At 38.6% G+C, this 27,663-nt stretch overlaps 2 protein-coding genes across 3 annotated transcripts in view; one reads left to right on the top strand and one right to left on the bottom strand.

The window, feature by feature from the left end:
• Positions 1-552: 552 nt before the first annotated feature.
• si:ch211-10a23.2 (Galectin-related protein A-like) lies at positions 553-4,019 on the bottom strand. Its single transcript, XM_058616367.1, has 4 exons — positions 3,894-4,019; positions 3,476-3,561; positions 2,288-2,468; positions 553-789 (listed from the first exon to the last, which is right to left on the bottom strand). The coding sequence occupies exons 1-4, from the start codon at positions 3,918-3,920 to the stop codon at positions 646-648; spliced, it is 438 nt and encodes a 145-aa protein (XP_058472350.1). The 5' UTR covers positions 3,921-4,019; the 3' UTR covers positions 553-645.
• A 1,358-nt stretch (positions 4,020-5,377) lies between these two features.
• zfyve26 (zinc finger, FYVE domain containing 26) overlaps positions 5,378-27,663 on the top strand; it is a 30,797-nt gene continuing 8,511 nt past the window's right edge. Inside the window, exons 1-32 of one of the 2 annotated variants that reach the window (XM_058616364.1) lie at positions 5,378-5,465; positions 6,825-7,106; positions 7,230-7,305; positions 8,833-8,919; positions 9,109-9,240; positions 9,540-9,879; positions 11,340-11,464; positions 11,687-11,851; positions 11,974-12,062; positions 12,861-13,012; positions 13,133-13,348; positions 13,608-14,216; positions 14,752-14,913; positions 15,184-15,335; positions 15,599-15,842; positions 16,613-16,876; positions 16,966-17,085; positions 17,442-17,612; positions 17,775-18,008; positions 18,377-18,482; positions 19,116-19,963; positions 20,508-20,707; positions 21,171-21,275; positions 21,419-21,541; positions 22,486-22,662; positions 22,895-23,144; positions 24,074-24,172; positions 24,457-24,644; positions 25,420-25,556; positions 25,902-25,930; positions 26,061-26,197; positions 27,201-27,421. In XM_058616364.1, coding sequence (XP_058472347.1) covers positions 6,922-7,106; positions 7,230-7,305; positions 8,833-8,919; positions 9,109-9,240; positions 9,540-9,879; positions 11,340-11,464; positions 11,687-11,851; positions 11,974-12,062; positions 12,861-13,012; positions 13,133-13,348; positions 13,608-14,216; positions 14,752-14,913; positions 15,184-15,335; positions 15,599-15,842; positions 16,613-16,876; positions 16,966-17,085; positions 17,442-17,612; positions 17,775-18,008; positions 18,377-18,482; positions 19,116-19,963; positions 20,508-20,707; positions 21,171-21,275; positions 21,419-21,541; positions 22,486-22,662; positions 22,895-23,144; positions 24,074-24,172; positions 24,457-24,644; positions 25,420-25,556; positions 25,902-25,930; positions 26,061-26,197; positions 27,201-27,421 — 6,143 coding nt within the window. In that variant the 5' untranslated portion in view covers positions 5,378-5,465; positions 6,825-6,921. Of the gene's footprint in view, positions 5,466-6,824; positions 7,107-7,229; positions 7,306-8,832; positions 8,920-9,105; positions 9,241-9,539; positions 9,880-11,339; positions 11,465-11,686; positions 11,852-11,973; positions 12,063-12,860; positions 13,013-13,132; positions 13,349-13,607; positions 14,217-14,751; positions 14,914-15,183; positions 15,336-15,598; positions 15,843-16,612; positions 16,877-16,965; positions 17,086-17,441; positions 17,613-17,774; positions 18,009-18,376; positions 18,483-19,115; positions 19,964-20,507; positions 20,708-21,170; positions 21,276-21,418; positions 21,542-22,485; positions 22,663-22,894; positions 23,145-24,073; positions 24,173-24,456; positions 24,645-25,419; positions 25,557-25,901; positions 25,931-26,060; positions 26,198-27,200; positions 27,422-27,663 lie in introns of both variants that reach the window. The other variant, XM_058616363.1, reaches the window with a different exon arrangement.

Genomic DNA, 27,663 nt, shown 5'->3' with positions numbered 1-27,663 from the left:
GCGTCTGCTTACGCGGTGACATATCACGTCCCATTTGTTGGTCCCAATTTTAACCACCACCCCAGTAACCCAGTTCCAAGAGACAAGGGGTCAAGAGGTCAGGGTGAAAATTAGCAATGGGATTCTAGTGATGGCGTCAGCAATGAACATGTGTCAGTACATTACACAACTACACTCTAAAAAAAAAAACCTAAACTATCCCTTTAAGTTTAACCAAAAACCCTTTACCTTTGAGTCAAATCTGGAGGCAAATTCAGAGGAAGGAAACACACTGTGCTATGTGATTTTAAATGATGACGCCTGTTACAATACTTTAGTCGGGTCACACAATGACAATCGATTGACTCACTTTGAAAAACATTCATCTTCATGCGGGCGCTCGTAAACGTTAAGTGCTGTCAGAAGGTTAAATGCGTGTGCTCTCACAGCGATGGGAAAATATCGTGTGTTTAGTCTTGACTCACTTTCAGTTCAAATCACATTCGTCAGGTTGATTCGTCAGACTTTCGTCGACTGTTACACTCAATCAATTGGAATCTTTGACTCAAATCAAAGTGGAAACGCATCATCCCTGTCGAAAGGTCAAATTATTCTCTCAAGGAGGGGGCTCTACTCTAATCACATTATGTAGTTTACTGTCCCGGGTTAGGCCACTTTAGTGAGCTGCACATCTCCAAACACTCGTAGGGAGGTGAGGGAGGCGAGCGGGGAGAGGCGGTGGCTGAAGCCGCACAGAGGCTGTCCGTCCACCAGGATACGAAACTGCTGGTGCTCACAGACGATCTCCATCTAGAAAGAGTCACAGAGGATATAAAAGAGGGGGGGAAACGTCACATACTGCATCTATGTATTTAAAAGGGAATATTGGTGGCCCGGGGGCCATATGTGGCCCTCCAATCGATTACTGTGCGAGGTGATGGAATAGAGACAGAATATAAGACTAAATGTATTTATATTTTTATAATAGTAATAAGACATTCGGTTGTAATTACTGCTTTATTTAGATTACATATATTTAAGCTGTTTTAATCACAATTATCCTCGTCATTATTTGCTAAATTTTCAATTTAATTCATCATAAATATGTTTTTATTGTGAAACATTTTATATAAAAACAAGCACTTTTACTTTGCAATTCTGTCTAATATCATAATGAATATCTTATATTGCCCACCGACTATTAATAGTTTGTTTTTTCCACTTTTTTTTCCTTTATGTCGGCCCCCGCTTGACCAGACTACATGCTCATTGGCCCCCAGGTCATTTGAGTTTGACACCCCTGTAACAAGTGAATAAATAGAAGGTCATGGGTTTGGATTATGAGGATTAACAAAACATATTTATACGACTTAAAGGCTCACTGTGCATTACTGAGGAACCACTGCAGTTTTTATGACCATATCCTTGATTTGTTTTTATTTCTTCCACGTGCATGGACATGCACCAGTGCTCACATATTTCTGCACAATTGTTAATCCACCAGCAAAGTCAGAGAAGAGAGAACCTGCACGTTTTTTTTTTTTTTTTCATTTGGAAACTGTGATACAACAACATGACGGGGCAGAAAATGGATCCAGATCTGTTTCTACACGTCTACATAGTGTAAACTTAAAGGTCCAGTGTCTAACATTTAGGAAGAATTATTGGCAAAAATGGAATATGTTTATATGTTATGTGTTAATATGTTAGCATCACTTCTGATAAAAAAAAAAATTTGATTTCATTGCCTTAGAATAAGCTTTTTATATGTACTGTCGTCTCTACAGCAGACCAGATCATGTGTCTCACATCACAACCACTATTTACTGTAATTTATTCACTTTCTTTGATAATTAATAATTAAATTAAGACTGTTTTATTCCTATATGTCTTTCGATGATCTTAACTTTCACTTGTTGTCTTTTCCATTACTTCTTAAGTACCTATGTGCCTGCTAAGCTTTTTGAATGGCCTTTAAATTGCGTGAAAACTGCAAAAGAAATACAGTTTAAGTGATTTGAATCTTAACCAAACATGTTACGCTGATTCTAGTACAAAATTAGAGGTTGACCTCCTTAGGCTGGACCTGCATCTGAGAACAACCCACAGTCGTGTGCCCACATGTGTCTCGTTAATACTTATATTGATATTATTATGATTAGTAAAACGCTTCGAGGCCAAATTGTGATGATATAATAAATATTATATATAATAAAATGAACTTAACTGACTGTCAAACTGTAAGTGCCGTATCAAACACAGGACAGTCAGTGGAAATTAGACTTGTCTCAAATGTTGTTAGAAGTACCTTGAAAGCTTCTCCAGCCGCAAATGGAAAGAAGGAGAGGGTGTTTTCAGACGGACCCCACTTTCCAGCCAGACGGGCGTTACGTTGGACAGCCTTGTCCCTGAAAGTGACCTTCAGCTGAAGACCCACATCAGCCTCTGTGTCCTCCTCCCGAGGTTTACTGGACACAGTCACCTCCATGCTGAGGTGATGCACACACATACATCAATGGTTCTTTCTTTCTTTCTTTCTTTCTTTCTTTCTTTCTTTCTTATCTAGGTTATGGGCATTTTAAATACAAAGAAGAACAGTGACATCTTCAGGTCTTTACGACAACTTCACTGTAGCAAAAAGTGGCTGAAAGACTGAAAAAAACAAATGGTCATGTTTGTTTACTACATTTAAATGGAAATATTATATTCATTTTTATATTATACAATATTTTCACTCCGCTAATTTCGGTTTAACAGCAGTGTTTACTCAAAATTAGACACACATTATCTGTAAAGATTAGAATAATATAAGAGAGAAAATAACAAACAACAATGACAGTGCTGTTCTGCGTCAACATAATTTAATAATAATTTACAATAAATATCTTAAATAAATAACGTAACAACTTATTTTTAACTCAGAGTTCTGAGCAGCTCTATCTTATCCTGCTATAACACAATGCAAAAAAAAAAAAATCACTTCAATTAAAACAAGACATTTAATACATTGCGTGTAGAAATGAAACATAATCAAAATCTTGTTTAAACCACTTATCAGCAACATATTTTTGGCAACCTTAGCAGGGATTAAGTCATTTCAGCTAAAGGGAATCATATTGAATCACTAACAATAAAATAAATTCCCATGACATGTTAAATCAAAACTAAACATTGTTTGTTTATATTCAGTATCTTTGTAGAATTCTTTGGTTGGTTGGTTTACTGCATATAATTAATGACTGAATAAATAAATAAGTAACCTGATGTTATCAGCAGGAGAATTTCCAGATCTCATGGGATTTGTACATTTCCCACCGACATGAACAGACTAATCTATAATTACTCAAATATATTTTCCCATGGAAAGTGTGGTCTCTGGCCAGTGCATCTTTATCCCCTGCATGTGTGCAACAGTGTGGCTTCATTAATAAATAATTATTAGCATTTAATTGTGGGATGCAAACGTACGTACGTGTGTGTGTGTTTGTGCACTAACCTCTTAGGTTTTTTGTCAACAATTCCCATAACCACCAGTTTCATTGAAGGCCTCAGACCCCCCTTGATCTCTCCAATGTACTCCCCCTGCATGTGGAACAATAGAGAAGGAGAAAAATGTATAAACACTATGATCGAGGATGAGGCCTGCTGTGCTGCTGCTGCTGCTGCTACTGCTACTACTGGACAAGGACAAGGCAGTGTTTTAAATATTTGCTCTCTCATCTCCACACAGTCTGCAAAGGCACCAATGGAAACAATAGCTTAATTGACTCAGTGACTCAGCTGCACTCTCTAAAGTGGAGCTGATGTTGTTTCACCATACTGAACAGAGGAATTCGATCACAATAAAATCGCACACAAATATCTTGAATGCACACCGATGCAGTGATAAATAAAAAGGGAAGGCAGCTACATACATTTTCTTTCTTGTCCTTTTCTTCCATCCCACTCAGGGCGTGATGCACCGTGGAGATTTCGAGCTTTCAATGATAGATTCTGCCTTGAGCTGGCAAACCCCGCCTGCTCCACGTTGTCATGGAGACAGTCAGGGGCTCACAATGTGGCTGCGATGATGGTGAGAGACTGGCGAGAAAGAAGGTGGTGATGGTGGCGGTGGGGAGGTCTTATAACAGCCTGTTAATACTACATTTGGATACGACAATAGATGTAAATCAAATAAGATTAAATAAAATAAAAAAATAAAAAGATAATATTGAATTAAAATAATTTAAAGATATCATTGTAGAATAGGGGGAAAGGGTTGACTTTTTTCAGACTGGTTTAGTTTTAATTGGTTTTGTTTACCTTGCTTAGTTTAGTTTAGTTTTGTTTGTTTTTTGTTTTGTCAGGTTTATTCCTTCTTTTGCACATCTACAGAGCCCCATGACATGACAAGGTGGAAGTAAACTCTATTTAGTGGCCACAAATTTCATGATTTTATCCTGCATTTCATGTGTGGGGCTCTGTACGTCACCTGTCTATGTTGTCAGAACACACATCAGTTTTCTGAATACAGTGCTATGTTGCCTTCACTTGCATCTCTGTCTCTCTGATTATTTGGCCCCAAGAGCTCAAGGAGCAAAATCTGACTCATGGGATCAGAATGTTTCAAGTAAAACAAACAACTTTTACATTCTCAACATGACTCACTCATGAGTTTAACAACCTCATCATTCTCCATGGCAACAGTGATCCAGTTGTATTCATCTGTCCCCATAGACATTTCTGTTATGGTCTGTGTCACTTCTACATCTCTATATTTGGTTGTGTTTTCTGAATTTGCAGAATATTGCATTTCTCTGTTTGGTTGTGTCAAATCCAGTCTCCTTTTTTTTCCCCTCTCAGGGTCAATGTGGAGTCTAGGTCTCATGATCTTTAATCTCCTTGATTACAATCCTTTAATGTTGCTCAATTATGCTATTCAGTTAAATTCAGTTGGTTTCAGTTCAGTTTAATTGGATTGGCACTGACAAGAATAATGTTGCATTATCTTATTTCACATGTATACCGTTGTTATTTACAGTTTATTCAGACAAATATTGATGATTTATTTCTTGATAGTTATGTCTGGAATAGTAACGACACTTTGCCTGTTTTCCTCCTTGAATTAAACAATAAAACAATACCATGTTTTATCACTGTGTAAATCATTCTAGCCCTTACGTTTTTTGTTTTGATTTAAAATGTGCTGCATAAATAAATAATCTGACTCAAACTCATAAATAACACCAAGTTATTTGGTTTGTTTATGTACTTTCCCACAGCGCGTGAAGGCAGCAGTAAATTTGCCTTTTGGGAACGCCCCCCTCGTGCCAACATTTGACCAACCAGCGTTGGCGAAGCAGCTGATTTTGTCACATGACCAACATCATGTAGCTAACCTAGCCGTTTAGCATAACAGGTCAACAGTGAGCAGCAGAGACAGCAGCAGGAGAAGCTAATGCTGTAAACAAATCATCCGCGGTTTGTCTTTTGGAACTCGGAAATGAGTAAGTGTTTATGTTAAATATTCGCTTGTTTGTAGCAGTTTTGTGTGTGTCGCTGTCATGGAAGTTAGCTCGTTTACTTAATGTTTTCAGCCACAGCAAGTCAGCATTATTGTGGTTAATGCTAATGCTAACCTGGCTGTCAACGCTGAGACAGACGGTGAAGACAACGTTTTAAAAGCTCGTAAATACCACATTTCTTACTCCTGATAGTTGTTAAATTTCATGTGATTGTCTCTACAAACGTGGTTTGTTTGTAAAACTAACTTATGGTGAAGAGGGTACAAGTAAATGTGTCTTACAGAAACATAATCATAAATTGAATGTCTTATAATGTTAGAATACTGCACCTGTTAATTGTGTGTCAAATCAAAATTTTTAATACATTGATTTTCAACCTTCTGTTATAGATATAATATACTGGTATAAAAATATATGACCATTACTACACTGTAATTTAATTTCTGAAACCAGTCTTCACTGTACATTAAAATATTATTGCTACACACAAACACCAAGTGTTGTGAGTTGTGAATGTGAGGATAAGTATATTACAATATTAAAATTAAGAGAGAATTAGGCTCATACGGTTGGTGTAGTGGTTAGCAATCTTGCCTTTGCAACAAAAAGACCCTGATTTTCTGCATGGAGCCAGGGTGTATCCCACCTATTGCCCTATGTCAGCTGAGACTGGCACAGCACCCCCCACGACACTCATGTGGAGGATAAAGATGTAGAAGATGGATGGAGAATTAGGCTAATGACGTTAAAATAATAGAATAATAAAGATTTAGAAAAATACAAATAATATGCAAGACAAGTACAACCTTAGAGTAATTGTACATCTTCATAAACAAGATAAAGTCAGGAGAAATAAACTGTTTTATTCTTCCACCATGTATGCCTGGTTTAATGATCACAAATATAAATATATTTGGTTTTATACATGTCAAGTGTAAATCAATTTTGATGTGGACTGAATAATTATAGAATCTAATTTATGCTATTACTTGGCTAGTGATTACCTTTTTATTTTACTCGTTCTTAAATAATGCTGTTCAGTCATGAAAACCTTGCCTTTTTCATCCAAAAATGTTTATTTAATTTGTATAATATATGTATTAATATATTTTAATTAAAATATATAAGTACGCAAGCATTAAAAGCACAGATTGGAGGATATACCATACTGATTGTTCCATAAATGTTTAAGTAACTGTGTTTATCGCTATTAAACTGTTATATTTCATCAAATGGAGGAAGAAAGAAAGTGGGACATACCTAGCCAAAAACAAACAAACAAAAAAAGGCAGTGTGTTTTATTTAAGTTTCCCCAAACTGTGTGATCTCCTTCTGTTTCAGGTGAAACCAGCTCCAGAGTGATCCTTGGCTACAGGTCAGTAAACGTGGCTGTCCAGCTGTGACCGCTGAGCAGAGGAGTGTCACAGTGAACGTGGCCATGTATCCCTTCAACAGTGAGGCTGAGACCTCACTTCAGGATCTGTTTGACTATTTCAAGAGGTGCCTGCAGCATGGAGAGTGGGAGCTGGCCAGTGCCTGTGTGCCACAGCTGGTCAACTCCACTCTGTCAGAAAACCTTCAAGACATTATCAAAGCTATCGTCTGCCATCCTTACAAATTAAAGTGAGTCACGTAAATGCAGATTCACATCATCATTTTCTCATGTATAAGAAACCAGTGTTTAAACAAATTATGTGTATGTTAATTGTGATGTAGCGTTAAAGGATGTGTGTGTTGATTTCTTAGATGGGAGTCCAAGGGCAGTCCTCACAAACTGGCTTGGTTTTGGCTCCAGGTTTTGGAGAAATGGACAGAAGAGAAGGTGAAAACACAAAGAATCAAGTTTTAGCCAACGCAGTTATGGTTTTGTATCCCTTTGTTTGTTATTTTGTCTCTCTGTGTGTTTGTTAGCAGGATTAAATTCGATAGATTGGTAGGATAAATTCGTAGAAAGAACCTAAGTTCTAATCTAAGTTGATCCCATTGTGTGATAGGGATCTTTTTTTTTACGGCTGAAAGACTTGAATGTGAATACACAGTGGAACAGCACCTATTAAATGCTGGAAAGCCTCTTTGCGCAAAATCGAAACTTGGCTGCATACAGTGCAGATTATGAACTCCCCACGACATTCCCTCGGATCCACTGCACTTTGTCGCGCCTGTACTCGATCCTCATGATTAAGATCATAACTTGGATGTGGGGATAAAGCAGCGTGTCGAGAAATGATCCAGGCACAGTGGTGCTCTGTGTGTCTGTCTGCACCAGATTAGGGACATGCACCCGCGTTGTCTGATATGTTCAATAAGATCCTCCTAAATATTTTCATAGCTTCTTAATTGATTTATTCTTTGAAGCATGAATAATAATCTATACAATTGCAGTGCCTTGACTTTAGTGGGGTAAGTACACACAGTCCCAGCCATAACAACAAAATTAGATTCAAAAAACAATGGTATGAATTGGCATCATAATTTCTTTCTGTGTTTTGGTTTTGTTTTTTCAGCCAAGTGTTTCCTGATTTTCGGATTTTCGGTTTCAGCCAACAATTTTCATTTCGCTGCATCCCTATTAATTACTGATATCTAAGAACAGATACAATTTGCTCCAGATCCAGGTAACAAGCTACGTTTGAGTTATACAGACTTTATTAGCACTTTATAATTGTGCCTTTTTTTGACTTAAGTTGAAATAACATATTTTTTATTTTTTTTATTTTAGATACTTTATTAATCCCCTTAGGGAAATTATTCTCTGCATTTTGACCCAGCCTAGAATTAGGAGTGGTGGGCTGCCACACTGAGTAACGCCCGGGGAGCAATGGGGGTTGGGTACCTTGCTCAGGGGTACCCCAGCCCTTTCGACCTGGTGGGGACTTGAACTGGCGACCTTCCGGTTACAAGCCAAGTTCCCTTTCCACTTTTCTTTGGCCACAGGCTGCCATAGAAAATAAAAATAAAATTGCATCATTGCAAATATGGATGAGCCAATACAACCTAGTACATACAAACCTAGTATTAGTGTTGCTCCAATACCATGCTTCACTGTACACAGACTGTAAAAATAGAAAGTTAGCAACAGTATTTTTGTATTGCTCTAGTATTTCTTCTTTATGGGAGAACATTTGTTACACAGTTAGAGAATTGTGTCTCGGAAATTGCTTGAAATGTCTGTAGGTGGTAAAGACATAAAATAATAGTATATTGTTATCGGTATTGACCCAAAAAATATATCGAGCCATTCTCCCTAATTGTATGTCAATTCAATTGTATGTCATTCTATATAAAAAGGTGTTTTGAAGAACCACCAACAGTTTGAATTGCTGTAATAACACTTGTTTTTGCTCTTCAGGTTCCTCCCAGCGTCAAGAGAGAGTTGGAGTTCCTACTGCTCCTGGAAGAACTGGGTTCAGAGGGCATAACAGAGACTGCTCTTAAGGTTACTGTATTTTTTACTTTTGTTGACAATCAAACTAGTAATAACAAAGACGCACAAACTAAAGAATTTCATTTTAATAACCTAAGTACTCTAATACTAGAGTTTGCTCAAACTGATTATCTTTTTCTCTGTTTTACTGCCTTGATACTGAACAGAAAATAAAACTGAGATAAATGTTCTATTCAGCAGGAATTGCACCATTCCTTTCTGAACACTCAGCCGGACCAAACAACTGCAGATGCTGCTGTCGAGTCCTGCCTTCGAACCTTACTGGAGAAGAAGAAGCCCAGACTGGCTCAGTGTTTAGCACTGTTCTTACAGGTAGACAAACGCTAAGTATTAAAGTGAAAAAAAACATGCGATACAAAAAACAAAACAATATAAAGAGTAATTGGGCAAAAGCTCTTGAGCCTGAAGCTTGTGCTTCTTAGTCATTAAAAAAGACTTTTAATATGTAAAATGATCCTTCATTCATCCTTCCAATTATTTTGTAGATGTTCCATGCCTTTGCATCTCTAACTAACCTAACCTGAGTCTTACCAAACAGTTTACATTAACTGAAACTACATGAAATATTTGCAGTTCGTTGTTTCAGCTTTATTTTTTCCCATCTCCTGCAGGATGGGTCATCCACAGTGGACCGTACTCTACAGCACACATTTGTCCAACACCTGCTGAAGAAGCTGAGGAAGCCAGAGCGGAAGCCAGAGAAGGTGGAGGAGTGGGTGGAGGAGATTTATGCAGTTTTGGCGGTGATGCCGTGGAGCTCTCACAGAAGCGGCGAGCAGTTTGAGGCGCTGTGTGAAGAGCTGTGGGCAGCCAGAGACGGCCCACTCAAAGAGGAGAGGGTTCTGAGCTCGCTGCTTCGTCCTCAGTGTGATGCTCTGGTCTCTCTGTACTGCTCCACCGCTCTGAGGCTGCAGAGGGATCATCTACTGAGGAGCACGCCCGACACACAAGGTAGACTGAATATGGGATAGTGAGAAGAGCATTTAAGGAAGTAGTGGTGGGAGACCCTGTACAACCCTGACATTAAAGTTACTAAGTACTTATAGGTGAAGCTACATGCATTCCTGTATACAACCCTAACCAATGTAAAAAATTAGCTGTGCAGCTCCTTTTTAAAACGTCGCTTTTACATTCACAAATTCCCAGTTACACACTTTCGTGCATAAGATATACATTAACCAACATACGTAATAATAATCACCACTCGTACATAAATGTATTTGTAAACTTTTTAAACTGAATAATATTTCTACATTTTCTGACATTTTATGGACCAAACAACTCATTAAATAATCGAGGAACTAATGGATTGGATCACTGAGGAACATAGGCATCATTTGACAGTAATGATTAATCAGTAAAATGTGATGCGGCTCATCAATGTCTGTGTTTATTGGGACAACAGACTCCTTGTCAGCTTGTTTCTATAAAAGAGTTCCTCTTCTGAACTGTTCATGTGGGTTTTGTTGTTTACTTTTTGTATAATAGTAATGAAACTGGCAAGGTATTTATAGTCTAAACTGAGATTAGACTTTTTTGGGGGAAATGCAGACACCACCGCTTTCCTCTCTTGATCCCACTTCTGCTTCTGTGACAACCTTTGCTGAGAATCATGAAAATTCACGTGATGTCTCGCTCAGTTGGCAACACTGACCACAGCCAATATTACATCATATTGATATAATAAGGTGAAGCCCTTGCTCTCGTTTAATCACATGATGGTGGCAGCACACATTTGTCTCTCATCCCGGCATGTTGTCTGTGCATCATGAAACGTTTACACAATATTTTAAGTTGTAATAATAATATGTTTTTCTTGTTCAGCTTGTGTTTCTGAGTTTATTTGCCTCTGTTTCTAAGTAGCAAGAACCTTGTTACTTTATGAACAACTTTTTTCTCTTCACCTATCTTGAGAAGTTGACGTACAAATGAGAGTTCACAGATTATTTTTTAGTTTTAGAGTATTGAATTGGCTCATTTCAATATACAGTATAATGATGCTGTGATTTATAGTCCAGTTTATACACAACAATGTCATTAGTTTTTTGCCTCCCATACTTCCATACATTTGGAACTGTATTCTTTATTCAATATATTTGACATAATTGTCTTATTTTACCTGATAGTATTTCAGGTATTTCAGTTTTTATTTTTTGTAATGATCTTTTATTATTTAGTTTTATTTTGGGGGGCTGGAACAATTCAATGTTTAAATAAACATTTATCGTGCTTGTATCAATTGGTGCAAAAGTAGCCCGGGGATGCAGTGCATCGTGGCTTTGAACTGAATCAAATTGTTGACCTAATAATAATAATAATAATAACAATAATAATAATAATAATCATGATCATGATCAAATTGTTGTAATGTATGTACTTATTTTCTTTTTGTTCTTTGTTCCCCCTCACAGTGGAACTTTCTGAGGCAGAGAAGCTGTCTCTAAGTTTATGTTGCCACAAAGATCGTGCATCTGTTTGGAAGACCATCTATTTTGAGTGCCTTAGTAGTGGGAAGCACTTCCTGGAGCAGGTTCTGGTAAGTTGTCGAAATTGCTAGAAAAATACAAACACTGATAAACTGTGCTGTTCAAAAAAAAAAATCAGACTTTTTTTAACAAAAGTAATGAAGTGCAGACAGTCACCCCTCTGTCAGTCGCTTTGTAATTCTAAAATTTCTTTGGATCGTATTGGTCCATTATTTCGTTATTATCTGCATGTGCTAAAATTCAATAATGTAATGGTTGGTTCCTTCCTGTAGGTCACAGCACTTGACCTGATTAAACACGAGGAGTTCTCTCAGCTGAGGGATTTGCTGCGGCTGGAGTTCCGGCCACTGTCTCGTCTGCTGCTGCTGCTCGGCTGGACTCAGTGTCGCAGTCTGAGCTCGGCTCAGCAGCTGCTCACTGTCCTTCACCATGAGCAGGTGGCCCATTTTTCAACTTATTAATTTATAACTATTATTTAAGAGACATTTAGTGGAGAAACAGATAAATGTTTTGAGCATCAAGTGAAATCATTTGCTGATGGAGTTTATTATATTTTCAGGCACCAGCCAGTGACACTGTTCTGCAGGAGTTTGCCAATATTTTGTCCTCTCAGCTCAGGATACTTGAATGGTGTAAAAACAACAACCCGTAAGCATCTGTTGTTCTCTTTTTGACATTTTGACTGCATCTCTTATTTGAATCACTATTAATTTAGAGTGATTAGCCTTAACTATTCTGTTTTTAGTTAATATATAATAATATAATGATTCATTCCAGTTGAAATCAGGAGTCAGAATTTCCAAATTCTTAGTCATAAGTTTCAACTGGAACTTCCCCCTCGAGTAGGATTTTCAACTTGGAAAGTCAGACCCTGACATGGATTCCAAAATGGCTGCCACTGTCAATAATAAAAACTCTCCTACTTTTACTTTTACTACTTTTACATTAAACTTCTTTCATATTTGGTTCACATTAAGTCAGTCTTACATGTCGATGTGGTCACATTTGCTTTCATGTTTATTTCCCGGCTTCTTCAACTGTCAAATCAGAAGCGATATCACTCCCAGTTTTGACTTCCGTCATTCGATGTAAATGGAAGGCACCACAGTTTCAATTTCAGTCTTCATTTTCTCTATAGAATATGTTACAACCAGTTAGTTTGACAAACTAAGCATTTAAATGCATTGATATCTTGTTTCACTACAAGACAAAACAGTTACAGCTTTGTTTCCATGGGCTGCAACAAAGTTAATCTTCTTCATTAATTGGTTAGTTGTTTTATAAAATGTGAAAATTGTTTTTTGCTTGTGGTTCACTTTATATATTATATGTACACATGTGTATTTAAATACCGGTACTGAATGTGTATAGCCACAACTTTCAAACAGAACTGCTTTTACTGTCACAGCTGATCTGTGTATTTGTACATGTTTTCTGTTATTGCAGCGATATTTCCATGGAGTCGCTGTTGACGCAGCTTCACACTCTGGACCATCATTCAGCTCTTTATGTTCTGCACTCACTGACTCCTTTGCCCCAGTTCGAAGAGCGCAGGATACTGGATCTGCTCCAGCAACTGCCACATAAAGCAGAAACAGGTTTACATCGTTCACTTGTTTAAACTGTTGTTAGTTTAAACTAAGAGTCTAAACTAACACTTATGGATTCCTATAATGTGACCTTGCCTGATGTTTTTTCTGGTTTTTTTTTTCTTGCAGAAGACACTGAGGCCATCAGTATTCTCAGTCCTGGAGTGCAGAGGAACGTAGTTCTGTTTCAGGGTTTCTGTGCCATGAAATATGCCATCTATGCTCTTTGTGTAAATGCACATAAATACTCAAATTGCACTAGCTGTGAGTCCATTCAGCAGCAGCAACAGCACCAGCTCTCTGAAACAGAAGCAGACCAAAATCAAACTACAGCTTCTGCAGCAGGTATGAAGCCAGTCTTTCTTTCTGGTTTTGATGGAGTAATTTTTTTTTTTTTTTTTTTTTTTTAAACATTGTGTGAATTTAGTAAAAATTTGAACCCGCAAAGAGCATATGCAAACAAACTACAATGTCAAGCAAACATAGAGGAAACATTTTAATAAAAATTGTTTGTTTTTGTAGCCTTAGAATAAGTCTTTAATATGTACTGCCATCTTTAACATTCCTGACCACGTTCATCTGTGATTGTTGTATAATTTCTCAGGTTGCCATTTGCAGTTCCAGCACTACCTGTCTGAGTGTCAGCTCTACCTGGAGGCCGTGCCAGCCATGTTCCGCCTGGAGCTCCTGGAGAACATCTTCTCCCTCCTCTTTCTCTCCACCACTGACTTTACACAGCAGAGTCAAAGAGACACAAACTCCACTCCAAACACAGGAAATATAAGTCAAGACTGTTCATCTGATACAAGAAACACAAACGTAGAATCAGGAGCCAAAATCACAACAGAGGAGACTGATCATGGCATCAAAGAGAATCAGAAGTTGCGTGCAGGTTCACCCACGGCATCACACCATGGCCACCTGGACCTCGGACACTTCATCCAGAGCTGTAGGGGGTTTCTGGTCGATGTCACAGCCATGGAAGGTTTTCTGAAGCTGCTGAAAGAAGGACTGGAGGGCATGTGTGTGGTGGGTCAGCAGGAGGGGCAGGAGGGGGGAAGAGCACTGCTTCGAGAGGCCGAGGCGGTGGAGAACCTCGGCTGCTCAGTGACGGCTGAGACGTTTGGAACTCGTCTGCAGGGTTTGTCCAAACGCACCGCAGAGGCTCAGTGGAGGCTGCAGATCATCACCAGCAACCAGGGCAGTGAAAGTGGTGAGACGCACAATGTTTTTACTGTTCATGATGTTGAAAATAATTGTTCCTAAGATGCATCAAAGATGCATTCTCATACACTTTTCATTAGAAAGTAAATCTCAAGTGGTAAGCTTGAGAAGCATTTGGCTTGTTTTTGGGGCTGGTACAAATCAATTTCATTCCTAAATAAATGTTTCAATTCATATTTAAGTTCTTTTTTATCTGCCTGGAATTCCTATATGGAATTGTTATATTTGACATAATAATGATAATGAAATCCTGTAGGGCAGCAACAATTAACAATATTTATTTTTTTTTTTTTAAATAATTAAAACAAGCTCTCAGTGTCTTAAATGTGAATATTATCTGGTTTCTTTGTTCCATGTAAATTAAAACATTTTATGGACCAAGAAAATAATTGACAGATTTGAAAATTGTTGCAGCCATTGTGAAACCAGTGAAGATTCACAGCCCTATTATTTACACTAATTCATGGAAAAAAATACTGTAACAAAGAAAAAAACAAAACTATTGATGTTAAATTCACTTGCAGTTCCAGAAAGCCCTCTCTACATGTCTGCCGGCAGCTGTGCCGCTTCCACTTCTTCGGGACGCAGAAAGAGCTCAAGTCTGAGGAGGAGGAGAGCAGGGAGGCAACTTACAGAGAGACAAACCTCCATCGAGAAACGCAATGACGTCAGCACGAGTGCCTCAGGTTAGATGTGAACACCGTTCATTACGTCCAGTATGGCTGGGATTCGCAGAATAACTCACAAAACACTGTCCATGATAACGATACAATCAGGATAAGGCAAATCTGCAATAATCTCTATATTAGAACTAAGAGAAATGCCATTGTGATACAGCTTGATATCTGTCCTACTGAAGAGAGTTAAAAGAAAAACTCTGCACTTAAAGAGTTAAGTGTAGAGTAGTTAAGTAAAGAGTTGTTTTATTTTTTATGGTTTAATTTATCTTTTATCAGATGGTGGAGGAGGGCCAGCTACAGGTTGTGTGGAACTGGAGGTTTGTCCTTGTGGAGGCCCTCACAGCTGGTTGGTCCCCGCCATGTTGTCCCCCCCAGAGTCTCTGCTCATGTCCTGCATCCGCCGAGGAAACTTCATGGAGGCTCGTCAGGTCTGAATGACAAACCCTGCTTATGATATCTAAACTGTTGTTCTGTTGTTACCATGGATACAATATTACTACCAATAATAACAACATATCCTTACTTTATCCCACTTCTAATGCAATATCCGCTCATTATGACATTATAATTTTCCTCATAATTAAAAACACTGTGGCTTAGTGACCATTTCCATTATGAAAAGCACTGATAAACAGATTGGCAGCTTATTGTAAGTGTAAAAATGAGTGTGTATTCCCTGGCTGCTCTGCAGGTGTCCCTTGTGTTTGATCTGGCAACGTCTCCATACTGTGGCGAGCTGGTGTTTATGGAACGCTACAAAGAAGTTCTGGTGGAGTTGGGCCAGGTGGAGCAGAAGATGGAGAGTCAGTCTATGTCTTCGTCATCGTCTTCCTCAGAAGGCCTGGGCTCAGCCACTGTTTCAGGCACTGGGAGGGTTAGGCTGGGCAGCAGTGGACGGTCAACGCTGCAGGCCATCGGAAGTGCTGCTGCTGCAGGTTTGGCTCTCTGATTGACATTTTTACTCAGTGCTCTCAATGCTTCAAATCTGCTAACATTGCATGCAGAGTTGTGTTGTCTTCTTGTACCTTAAAGTACCTGCTTTTCTGACTTTCTTTAAACAACGGTCAGAAAAGAAATGTAAACGTTTTGGTGATAGTTATTGAATCTAGTTTTACCATTACTCAACACTCACTCATGACATGAGTCTTAAGCCAGAAAAATTGAGCTTCTGTCTGAAAATCAGAATCTACACAGAGGAAAACGATGTTTTCTTTACATCTGAGAGAGTTACACATTTTTTTTTTGATTTTACATGAAATATAATTATTGATTAAATGTGTATAGCTGAGCTGGAAATGTGATAATGTGACAGTGTAAGATGGCTGGTTGTGCACAGGAAAGAAATCACCAATCAATAAAATAGGATTGTTTCTTAGTGAGATATCAACCCTTTTTCCACCTCAATCCTTTTGATTGATCGCCTGTAAGTTTCACATCAACTTTTAACTTTTATTTTCCGTATTAATTTAAAATAAATGTTAATACTTAATTTTCCATATTCCATATAATTTTTCTTATCCGTTTCCACATTATTTTCATGTGATTATTTATTTATTGGCATTGTGAGGGCAGGTCTTTCTGATATTTATCATCATGATTTTAATCTCTATTCCCTTTTATCCCCAAATCTCTCTATGATTGTGCTTGAAAAATGCCAAATAACGTACACAAACTTATAGATCTGACTGTGTGTGTTTCTCTGCAGGTGTGGCTTTCTACTCCATCTCGGACATAGCAGACCGTCTCCTCAGCACCTCTGCTCACCCGATGCCCTCCCTGGAGGAAGGCTACTGGCTGAGCTGCTGCTCTTCAGACCCCTCTGGTCCTCTCTTCAATCTGCTGGAGGAGCTCAGTCCAGCAGCCATGGCTGCCTTTGACCTGGCCTGCTGCCACTGTCAGCTTTGGAAGACGTCCCGGCAGCTGCTGGACACAGCAGAGCGGAGACTCCACAACAGCCTCGAGACTCGAGGTACAATGACAAGATTCTCGGATGGACTGTAAAAATAAATAAATGAATGAATGTGCGACTGAACCTTTAATCCCTGTCTGCCTCCACAGGAGTACGACTCGACCCCAAAGTTCCTCCCTCTGAGGGGATCTGTGGTTTTCCCATGGTATTGCAACAGATCAGCAAGATCCTGAATCATTTTGCTACTAACAAAGGCTCTGTTAAAACAGGTATGACGAGTATGACCATATAAAATTAAGAAATGACTTGCTTGATGCAAACCTTACCAGATGTTTGGTTTGAAAGATTAATTTATTGAAATATTGAATAGCTGTAGTGATCATGTGAGCTATGTGAAATTTTACTTTTAAGAGAAAGGAAGAAAGAATAAAGGAAAACACAGTAAAAAGACTCTATTGGTCCAGTATTGGTATCAGTAGATACTTAAGGCTATGATACTGGATATTGGTATGATATTGAGCCATGTGTAATTTTTGCAACAGCGTCCCTCTGTGTCATATCTAAAAGATGAACTCTTTAGTTAGTTCTTAATAGTTTTTGTTTCTGTTGCATTCTTAAATCCCAGAAGCTGTTATGGAGGATCATGTATTTGCCAGCCCATTTGGTTGCTGTATTCACGAAGTGCTCCTGTGTTGTCACCCGTCACTGACCGAGGAGAGCATCGCTGCTCGGCTCAGTCTGGCTCAGCGCTTGGAGACCACACTGCAGGTCCTGAGTTCTGCTACAGAAGGCACAGGTTAGCACAGACAGAAACACAAAACAAGTTAAACTCCTATGATTGACCTAGTTTTAGTGTAAAAGTAAAAGTATTTAAGTGAAAATAGCCTTTTACCAACTTCTGCATGTTGTGTCATTGTCCTAGTCATTGAGTCTGGATGTTTGATGTCTGATGTGACAGAAGGCAGGATTGGCAGCTCTCTCCTGGCGCTGTTAGTCGAGCAGGCCAACCTGAAGCAGTCAGAGCTGGATGCTCACCCCGTGCGCACCAACATGAAGCAGCTGCTTCGTTCTCTGGACCAGCTCTGCCCCTTTGAGCCAGACGGAGACCTCGCAAGACCAGATTATGTTCGTAGTTTCCTCGACTACATCAACACACTGGCATCTGTGCTTGTGCGCAGCCTGGCTTCAGAAGGTACAACATTCACTTCTCATGGAGTAAAGATGTTGAACAACTCTTCACAGAGGCGTATTGTATTTATCTAAAAGAAATATCTCTTCAGTGTTACACCTAAGTGACGGAATTCCAACACAAAGTAAAACTGGATTCAACTAAACAAGCTGGACATGTTTGCTTACATTAATCTGAGCACTCAAGGAGGAATGAAGGCTCCTTTTTTTTAGTATATATTTAATTCAATTTCTTTTTAGGAAAAATTGTCTTATTAATTATTATGTGAATGTAATATGCTTCCATAACTCTTTACTTCACTTGGTAGTATGCTTCTTTCCATCTTGTATTTAGTTTGGTTCTGATTTTTCTACCTTACTTTTGTCTTTTAGATCATAACAGTGAAGTGAAGCTTGGGAATCCCCTGCTTGTGTTGCTCCAAACTCCATTTCAGCTTCTTTCCCACCTGCTCTTTGACAGACAGGTGTCTCCTGACAGGTACGCACACTGGCTTAACCATAGTAGTATGAAGACGCACACATCAGGGCTATTGCCTGTCTGTAACTCTCAACTTGTTCTTATACAGTGAGCAATTTCTGTGTCTCTATTGACACCAACAAATGATGTCAGTCTGGTCTTTGTTCACTCTCAAATAAGCCTAAATTAGTTAGGATACGTTTACACCAGGACACAGCAAGGTTTTTTCAATCCAATGTATTTGTTTTAATTTTATTCATAATAAATGAAATAATCTTTATCACAATTTTTTATTTTTTTTGTTAAAAACTTCAGCAACTTCAATTATCGTAGCATCTCCCAGGTTTTGGTTGCTTGGTAACGATAAATGCAACTTCTAAGCTGAAGGAGTTGAAAAAGCAAGAAGTTTTTTCAGTTCAGAACTGAAGAAGCCTCTTGGAGGTAAACACTCTTTTATCAAAGCAAGTCCAGTCACCTATCACTAACTCCTGAACATCTTTGTCTTCTTCCATGCGTTACATGTAAACAATCCCTCAATTGGTCACTTTATGACATTTCACTCTGTTTTAGCTTCAACCCTCTGAGATTTAGGAGGTAGAAGCTGCCACACAGTACATTTGTAGCTTACCTTGCTCCTGCTTGATTTCTCCGCAGAGTGTTGTCCTTGCTGCAGCAGGAAAGTCTGCGACTGAGTGTCCAGCAGGTGATTGTCCAGCGATGCTGTGAGTCTTTGCCCTTGTGGTTCTCCTGTCCAAGTTCTGAAATAGACTCCAACCAGGCCAAAAGAGATGATGGAGTTTTCAGTGTTGCCAGCTTGTCCTCGCTACTCCAACATCATGCTCAGGAGCACATGTCAACTCTGGGAATCAAAGAAATGGTCTCAGGCACTCAGTCTGATGCGAGTTCGGATTCGGAGGCATCGGTGGAAGATCACTCTGCTACAACCACCACCCTCTCCACCTCTCCACCTTCTCATTCATCCTGCTCTTCCCCAAACTCTTTCCTCCTCACACCATCAGCTCTGTCATTTCTTAAGTCCCGTTCCCCTTTACTGGCCACGCTGGTGTGTCTGAGTGCATGTAAAGGAGAAACTGCTCGGACACAATCCTCTGGATGGTCAGGGTATTTTCGTAGTGGACGTAAAGAGGTTGTCTTGGACGGCGAGCAGATTTCTCGTGAGGCTGATAACCTCTTGAAAGGTTTTCCTATTCTCTGGTCCTACCTTAACACCATGGCTGAACCAGTGCTGGACACGCCGTTGGCTGAGGGTGAGGGAGGCTCTACTGGACTTGGGGCAGTTCTTTGTGGGAAACCTCTGGTCGCTCTCCTGCTGTCTGGACCACAGGACGAAGTTGCCCAGTCTGTGGCTGCTGAGGCCTTCCAGAAGGCACTTTCCTCCAGAGACCTGGCCCGAGCACTCAACCTGCTGGAGCTGTATGGACAAGGCTCCAGCCAGGAGGGGGCGCTAAGAGACCAGCTACTTGCCTATGCTGCTTTGGAAGGTAAGGAATGCTCAATTGAGTTTCTTTCACACTTTAGATAAATAATGATATATGTGATCATTATCAAAAATTTTTTTTACATTCTTTAGAATAAATGATTATTATTTATTTTTTTTAAAAAAGAACCCCAGATTATTTGGTAATAATAATTATTTAGGTCTTATAAAGTTAACATGACCATTGATTTGGCTCTAAATCACCTATTCAAATAGCCCCGCTAAAATGGAATGTTACGATTATAACAGGAATAAATCATTTAATATAATGTAAAATTTGGTATAACCAAATCAATTATCTCTTTTCTCTCACTTGCACTTTAAAACTGAAAATAAATGTTGAAATTATTAGATAAATAATGAACAGAATATTTGGCAATGGAAAAGATAATTCGTTTTGACCCATAAAGTTAACATGGCCATCATTGAGCTCTAAACCAGTCATTTAAAGAAAATCCAGCAAAAAAAAAAAAAAGATTTAAAATACTGTCAAAGTTTGCTTCTGCTTTAAAAGTAACAAACGTCTGTTTATGGTTGTTTGTGTTCAGATGGGGCTGAAGGTTCTGGTCAGCTGTTCCGCGTACAGGATGCAAACCTGCGAGGTCGCGTTGCCCTTCAGGCTCTGGAGCGATGGCCTCTGTCATCCAGCCTGGAACTGCTCGACTTCTGCCTCAATGACCCAACCATGGAGACCTCACTGAGGAAAGACCTGGAGCTCAAGAAGAAAGAACTGGACATCTATCGCTGGGTACAGTGTTGATGATGATTTGTAATTGCATTTGACAATCAGGATTTGAACCAGCAACCTTTAAGCTGCAAGCCCATTTCCCTCCTCTAGGCAACAGCTGCCCATAACATAAAGAATAGTAATTAGTGAAAACAACTTTATGCCAAATAGGATTTTTTAGTTAGACAACACAGAGTCATCATGGAAAGCACAATTAATAGAATGTTTAAGGTTAAACTAAAAGGTAAAGAAACTAGTTTTAAGCTTTTACTTCAATGCATAATTATACATTTTAACTTTAAGCTTGAGTAACCAATAATTGTTATCATGCTTTTATTGACTTAGCACCTTGGGAATGTTTTTCACTTGACTTCATTCTGTCAGTGTATTTATTTCCCACCCTCTTATGTAAGCAGCACATCTCCCAGGGATGTTCCCACACTCCTTTGTGTCGTGATATGTTTCTGTGCTTTCTCTGTGACAGATGTTGAATTTACAGCCTCCATTGCCCTGGGCAACTTGGCAGGAGATGAGAACTGAGTCTAAGACAAACTCTGAGTCCATGTTTTCCATGATGCTGGAGGCAAAAGTAGGTGCAGCAGATTTGAATGAACATTCATTAATTAATTTCCTGTGGCATGTAATGGAAAATAACACCTAATAAATACCCATTCACCATGCATATTTTTTGTATAATGTTTTTTTTTTAAATTTATTTTGATTTTTTTGCAGGAGTTTGCTCTTTGTGCACAGTGGGTGGAGCTGTATCCTGTATCTGAGCAGCTGAAACTGCAGCTAAAGACGGAGCATTTGCTGAATCTGCTAGACAAAGGACAGACAGATGAGGCTTTTCAGGTAAATGTCTGCAAACATTCTCTGTCTGTGTTGTTGTCTGTCTGTTTTTTTTTTTTTTTTTAACATGCCACTTAAAATATAGTAAGAAAGTGCTTACAAACAAACAAATACAAATATCTATGAAGGTTACTTAAGGCAATTATAGATTTAAATGTTGGACTGATTAATTGGTCTGATATTTTCCTTTTTTTAATAATCAGCATTGGCCGATTATAATTTATGAATCGAACAATGATCACAAATGCCTTTTTGGTCCCAGAAACTTGATAAATGTTGCCAAGCCACAAAACTTTATTTTTCTTTAATCCCAAACATTTATCAGTGTTTTGATTAGCTGTTTTGTTTTAATATTTAATATATACTTTATTTTTAATACTGAATTATAATTCAATACTGTATATGATTGCAGTGCAGTTAAGAATTTTTTTAATGTATTGTATTATTTGCTATCATTAAACAGTTATAATTTATCAGATGGAGGGAAAAAAGAAAATCTGAACTCATATTGGTTGACCTCTAATAATGGTATAATTAAAGATAGAATTAATTAAAAGTCCAAACATCATTAAAATATCTAAAAACAAGAATAGTGCACTAGTGCATTAGCTAAAAAGTTTCCAACATTCTCAAATCCACATTTTAATTAATTCATCTGCTTTACAAATTTTGTCCTGAAAATGAATGATTGTTAAAGGCCAGTGTGTAAAAATTAGTTTTCAGAAGTTTTATTTAATATATGAAAACTGGAATTGAACAAGCACTTTCACAAAATGCATAATTATACATTTTACTACAAAAATAGTATACATTCGTACATCATATAATATGATGTGTTACTTTCTATGCAAGCCACTATATACTACACATCATCTACTGTAAAGTAGACAGCGAACACACTCTGCCTATACATGATTCTTATCATTTCTTTTTTATCATTTCTTCAGTTACTGGAGGGCCTCTCTGATTTTGTGGTGGGCCTGGACATTTGCGAGCGCGCTCTGGACCGCTGCCCCGGACTGGCCGCCTGTCACTTCCTGTCTGACTACCTCACGCTGCATTTTCAGAGGCAGGTGTCTCCTGCACGCCGGCGTCACATCCACGCTCTTCATCTGGGCTCTAAGGTTTGTGAATATGAATTAAAGATTGTTTGGTTTTATTAGATTTAATTTGTTGTTGCTTCATCATCCTTCAGGGTCCAAAACATTTCCTTTCTTAAAACTTTGCCCTTAAACCTTCCTTTCATCACTATTACTACTACAGTAATAATAATAATAATGATAATATATACTTTTATTCATACATGTCCTCTACTCAACTCAACAAAAGTCTAATCCCGGTGTTTTCCTTCTTCAGGTGTTGCTGACTCTACCCTCGGCAGCCAGGCAGGATTATTTCCCCCTGCTGTCTGAGCCTCTGCTGATGCTTGAGCAGCTGCTGATGAATCTGAAGGTGGACTGGGCAGACATGGCGGTGCAAACCCTGCGCAGCCTCCTGGTCGGTCAGGAGGCCGGATTTGGTGCCGAGGACATCGATAAGCTTCTGGCAGACTATGGCTGCAGGGCCCTGGTCTTCTCCTGTGCACCCAGAGAACGGACCAGATCTGGTCAGTGACAATGACGCATGCAGACAGAAGCGACCATATAATGGGCATCACATCACCTACCTTTTCAGCACTGGTCAACCTGTGTTTAAAGTGCCAAGTTCTAAAAATGACACAGTAATGGATGTTGGTATTTAAAGGTCTATTGTGAAAGAATTATGACACTTTTTCCAGTATGCAGTTGTGGCTTGGCTTGACTCTACTATAACTTTTTTCTATGGGTTTTTGCATTAGGGATAGTACCTGGTACTTTTTTAGTACATGCTGTGGTGAGATTCCAAGCGGGCTGAGCCATTATTAAAATGTGACAGACTGCTGACAGAGTGTCATTACTGGAAGAGTCATGAGTGCGACGTCCAACACGGGAGTCAAACCAAACAATGCCAAACTCAAGATCAGTTAAACATACTTCTGAAAACATGCGTTAATCTCCAACATAAGGACATTTCTAAAATCTCAATATTTAACAGAGGAGTCTGGTGTATTTACCGACAGAATTGCTGAAAGCCAACATTGAGTTCTCCACATATTCAGTGAGGGGCCTTGAGGCTCCTTCCAACATCTTAGAATAGTATAATAGACTTGTTTTGTATAAATAGATTTGTTTAAGTAGTACCATCGTTCTGTCTCCAAGGAGACATAGTCTTGGTGACCTGGGACATTCACAATTCAACATTTTCCCCCCCCAGAGAACATTCCATTCATAATGCATGGATAAATGTGCCACTGTTTTCCCCACATTTCTAACATAGATTATTGCTAGGGCCGTTCTGTTAAGTCTTCATGGGGTAAAATAATATCTATGAATTGTTTTATACTGAACGAAATTGCCTCTGGGTTACGTTGCTAAATGGAAAGAACTAAGACGCCTGCCCTCAAGCTCAACAACTATTCTTGTACTTATTATTAAAATGTGAAATCTTATTTTCCAGACTCTGTCATCAGCCTCCAGGACGCTCTGATGCAGTGTCCTGTTCAAGACAACTGCTCCCTTTCATCCAGTCGAATCGATTCTCCATCACCCTCTGCAAGTGAGCCATTTGATAAAATGTGATACCCGTGTGACCCTCGAGGGAATTTGATAGTTCACATGATCTTACCCAAGTGAACTTAATTTGTTGAGATCGTGAACACTTAATTGTTTGTTTTTCCACAGTTGATGGATGTTCTCTTAAAGCTGAACTAAAATTCATAAAAGATTCACATGAAGTTCTGTTCTTCTTTTTCATATATATATATGTATATACAATATACTGTTAATCAGAGTTTTTGGTTCAAATATTGTTTTGTTCTTGTTATTTCTCATTGTTTTCAGGCAGCACCCCGACTCACACGCCCTCCTCAAACGTCACAGACCGAGAGAGGGATCGAACCTCAGCAGGGAGAAAGCGCCGCTCACCTGCCAAGTTTCAGCCTCCAGATCAACCGCCAGCTCAAAAAGACTGGGTCCCCGACACCAAGCAGCATGTGTGCATGGTCTGCCAGCGCGAGAGGTTCACTATGGTGAGTGGGTGAAACCACGTGAGATTCAGGGCTGTTGTCAGAAATGAAAAAGAAGCTCTTGTTTGCTTGCATTTTGTTCAGAGTCACTGAATTGAACTATTTTATTTAAGAATTATTAAATAACATGTGCATAAAATGAAGTTGTGATTAATTCATCAAACATATCTCTTGGAAATGGCTGGTTGATCTAATTAAAATCAAATTAGATGAGGACTGCAACTATGGATTACATTTATTAATCTGTCGATTTATTTCCTCCATTGACCGATAAGTAGTAAAAGTATAAAATGATGCTCAAAATGATGATGTTTTCAAATGTATTTTTTTGTCCACAGACCCAAATTATTCAGTTTTAATGATTTGTTTGTTATATGGAGCAAATAAACTAGAAAATATCCACATTTAAGCAGCTGAAAAAATCTCGGAACTATTTGATTATTTGATAAATTGGTTATCAAAAGCGTTAATGATTTTTACAGCCCTATATTACATGTTACAGAAATGGTAGTAGAAACTGTTAGAACTTTGCTCTTGGTAGGATTTCAATCCTTAAAAATGGGCCCCTATGTAAAACGTTAAGGAAACACTTTGTTGTTACTGAAGTTTATCAAATCTAGTAATTGTGCAGAATGGAGCCCAACATAATGATCATTTCATAACTGAAACAAGAACACTTGGATTTGGGGACTGATGAGAAGAAGTAGGAAGTAGGAAAATAATATCATCTAATGTTCACTCTTTCTCTGATAATGTGTTTTTTTTCTCTACACTTTAGTTTAACAGGAGGCATCATTGTCGGAGATGTGGTCGTCTGGTGTGTCAAGCTTGTTCTGAGCATAAGATGCCTGTAGACGGATGTCCAGGAGAGGAAGTCAGAGTCTGTGACCAGTGTTACACCTACTTCCACCCAGAGTGAGATTCTGTCTATTATGTACCTCATGAAGAAGAAGAAGAGTTTTCCTGTAATTTGGAACATTTTGAACACTATTTCATATGAATGTACAGTATGTTCAATTTCAACAGCATGCAGTTTTATTTTGAAAATGTTTCTTATAGATTCAGAGCATTTGACAGGTAGATGCTGCTCATGCAAATTCCTGGAATAGGTCCAGTCATAATTGGAACAATATTGCACTTTTAAAATGTCTCGTCTGACAAACTAGATGACAAAGGAAATCTGTCCAAGCCTTAGGTCCATACCACTGAACACATGCTTTAAGGTTTGTCATTTTTAAATTTACCTTTTCTCATTCACAGTTCTGATGATGAGCTGGAACCAGCTGAAGGTAATGAGTCTAATATCATCAGATTGTTTTGTTGCTATTTTCAATAAAAGAAAAATCTATGTATTTTTATTTATGATATCAAGCTAATGTAGAATTTCTCTTGTATAAAATGTTTTTCTTTGTTTTGCAGTGGCTGGTAGTCCTTTGGTGACAGAGGAAGCTTTAGATGATATGCTGCATCTGCCTGAAGTGGTCCACCGACAGTTCCAACTCGGCACTAACCTTGCAGAGAATCAGTTGCTCCGGAGCGAGTTCTACTATGAACAGGTGTGGATTTTAACTTTTTACACTAAACCCAAATGGTTGCACCAAAACTGCACATTTTCGATAGATATTTCACACAAGAGACACATGTGTAGGAGAGATTTAAACAACGTACATTTATTTACAACAACATGGTATTAGACCTTCCTCCGAAAATAGTTTGATAGGAGTGGCAGTACACTCAGATGCTCAATTAGCTTAAACTACATCATTCAATATCATACATTAGTCAAAATTTCAAAACTCTAGCAGCAGTGGTAAATAGTCAATGTAATACAAAGGGAAATTAATGCAACTTGTAATAGATACAAGAAAGTGTGTCCAAATTTCCCCCAGACTCAAAAAGACAATTATTGCAATAGCAGATGGACCTGCAAGGACACCCAGTACATGAGAAAAATTGGGGTGGATTGTGGATTACATGACCACCAATCTTTTAATCTGCAGCAGCAGGAGCAGTTTTTAAACCTGTCTGTGTCAGCTTTATTGGTTGTTATTTCTATCTCTTGTCTCTTATCTTGTGTGTTGTTTTATATTACTTTCTGTATGTCTCCTTTTATGATTTTATAATGGTGAGCCCAAGCCAAATTTCCACCTTGGTGACAATAATGTTCCATTGCGTTCTATTCTATTCTAAATATTAAACCAGCGGAACATCTCATTGGTTCAGAAATATCAATCCATCGTTATAAAAAGTCCTCATAATCTCAGACTTTGCACACTAATGTAAATAGAGTCACAATTCGAGTTCAGTTTATATTTCCTGTTTATCTTTATTATCCTTAACAGTTAATGTCATTTTACTGTTATTCTGTTATATAAATAAAGAATAACACTTTTGCTGTAACCCTCCAGGCTCCCAGTGCCTACCTCTGCGCGGCCATTTCCTGTTTATCTTTATTATCCTTAACAGTTAATGTCATTTTACTGTTATTCTGTTGTTTTTTCAGGATTAGTCACCTGCATAAATAAAGATAAACACTGTTCTTTTGCTGTAACCCTCCAGGCTCCCAGTGCCTACCTCTGCGCGGCCATTTTGTCTCTGCACAGCGACCAAACAGCGTGCGGACATCAGCTCATCCTCCACTGCCGCTCTCTGTCTCGTAAGCTGACCAACCCGGAAGTGGACGCGTGCCTCCTCACTGATGTCATGCGGCAGCTGCTCTTCAGTGCCAAGCTGATGTTTGTCAAGGTCGGACGCAACCAGGACCTGGCTTTGTGCGACAGGTGAGATGTGGTGCCCGGTCAGTGTGATGCAAACACCTTTTTATCAGACACTGGGAAGTATTTAGACTTGATAACGAAACAAAGGAAATGCTTTGAAGCAGGGGTCTCAAACTCAAATAACCTGAGCATCTAGTCTGTATTGCAATATTTGTCACATTTCAAAATAAAAGTGTTTCTTTCTATATGGACTAATATAAAGTTCACAATTAAAACGTATATATGATGCAAAATGAATCTGGACA

Source organism: Solea solea, chromosome 18, assembly GCF_958295425.1.
Source record: "Solea solea chromosome 18, fSolSol10.1, whole genome shotgun sequence".
NCBI lineage: Eukaryota > Metazoa > Chordata > Actinopteri > Pleuronectiformes > Soleidae > Solea > Solea solea.
This window is presented reverse-complemented; position numbering and strand designations above follow the sequence as displayed.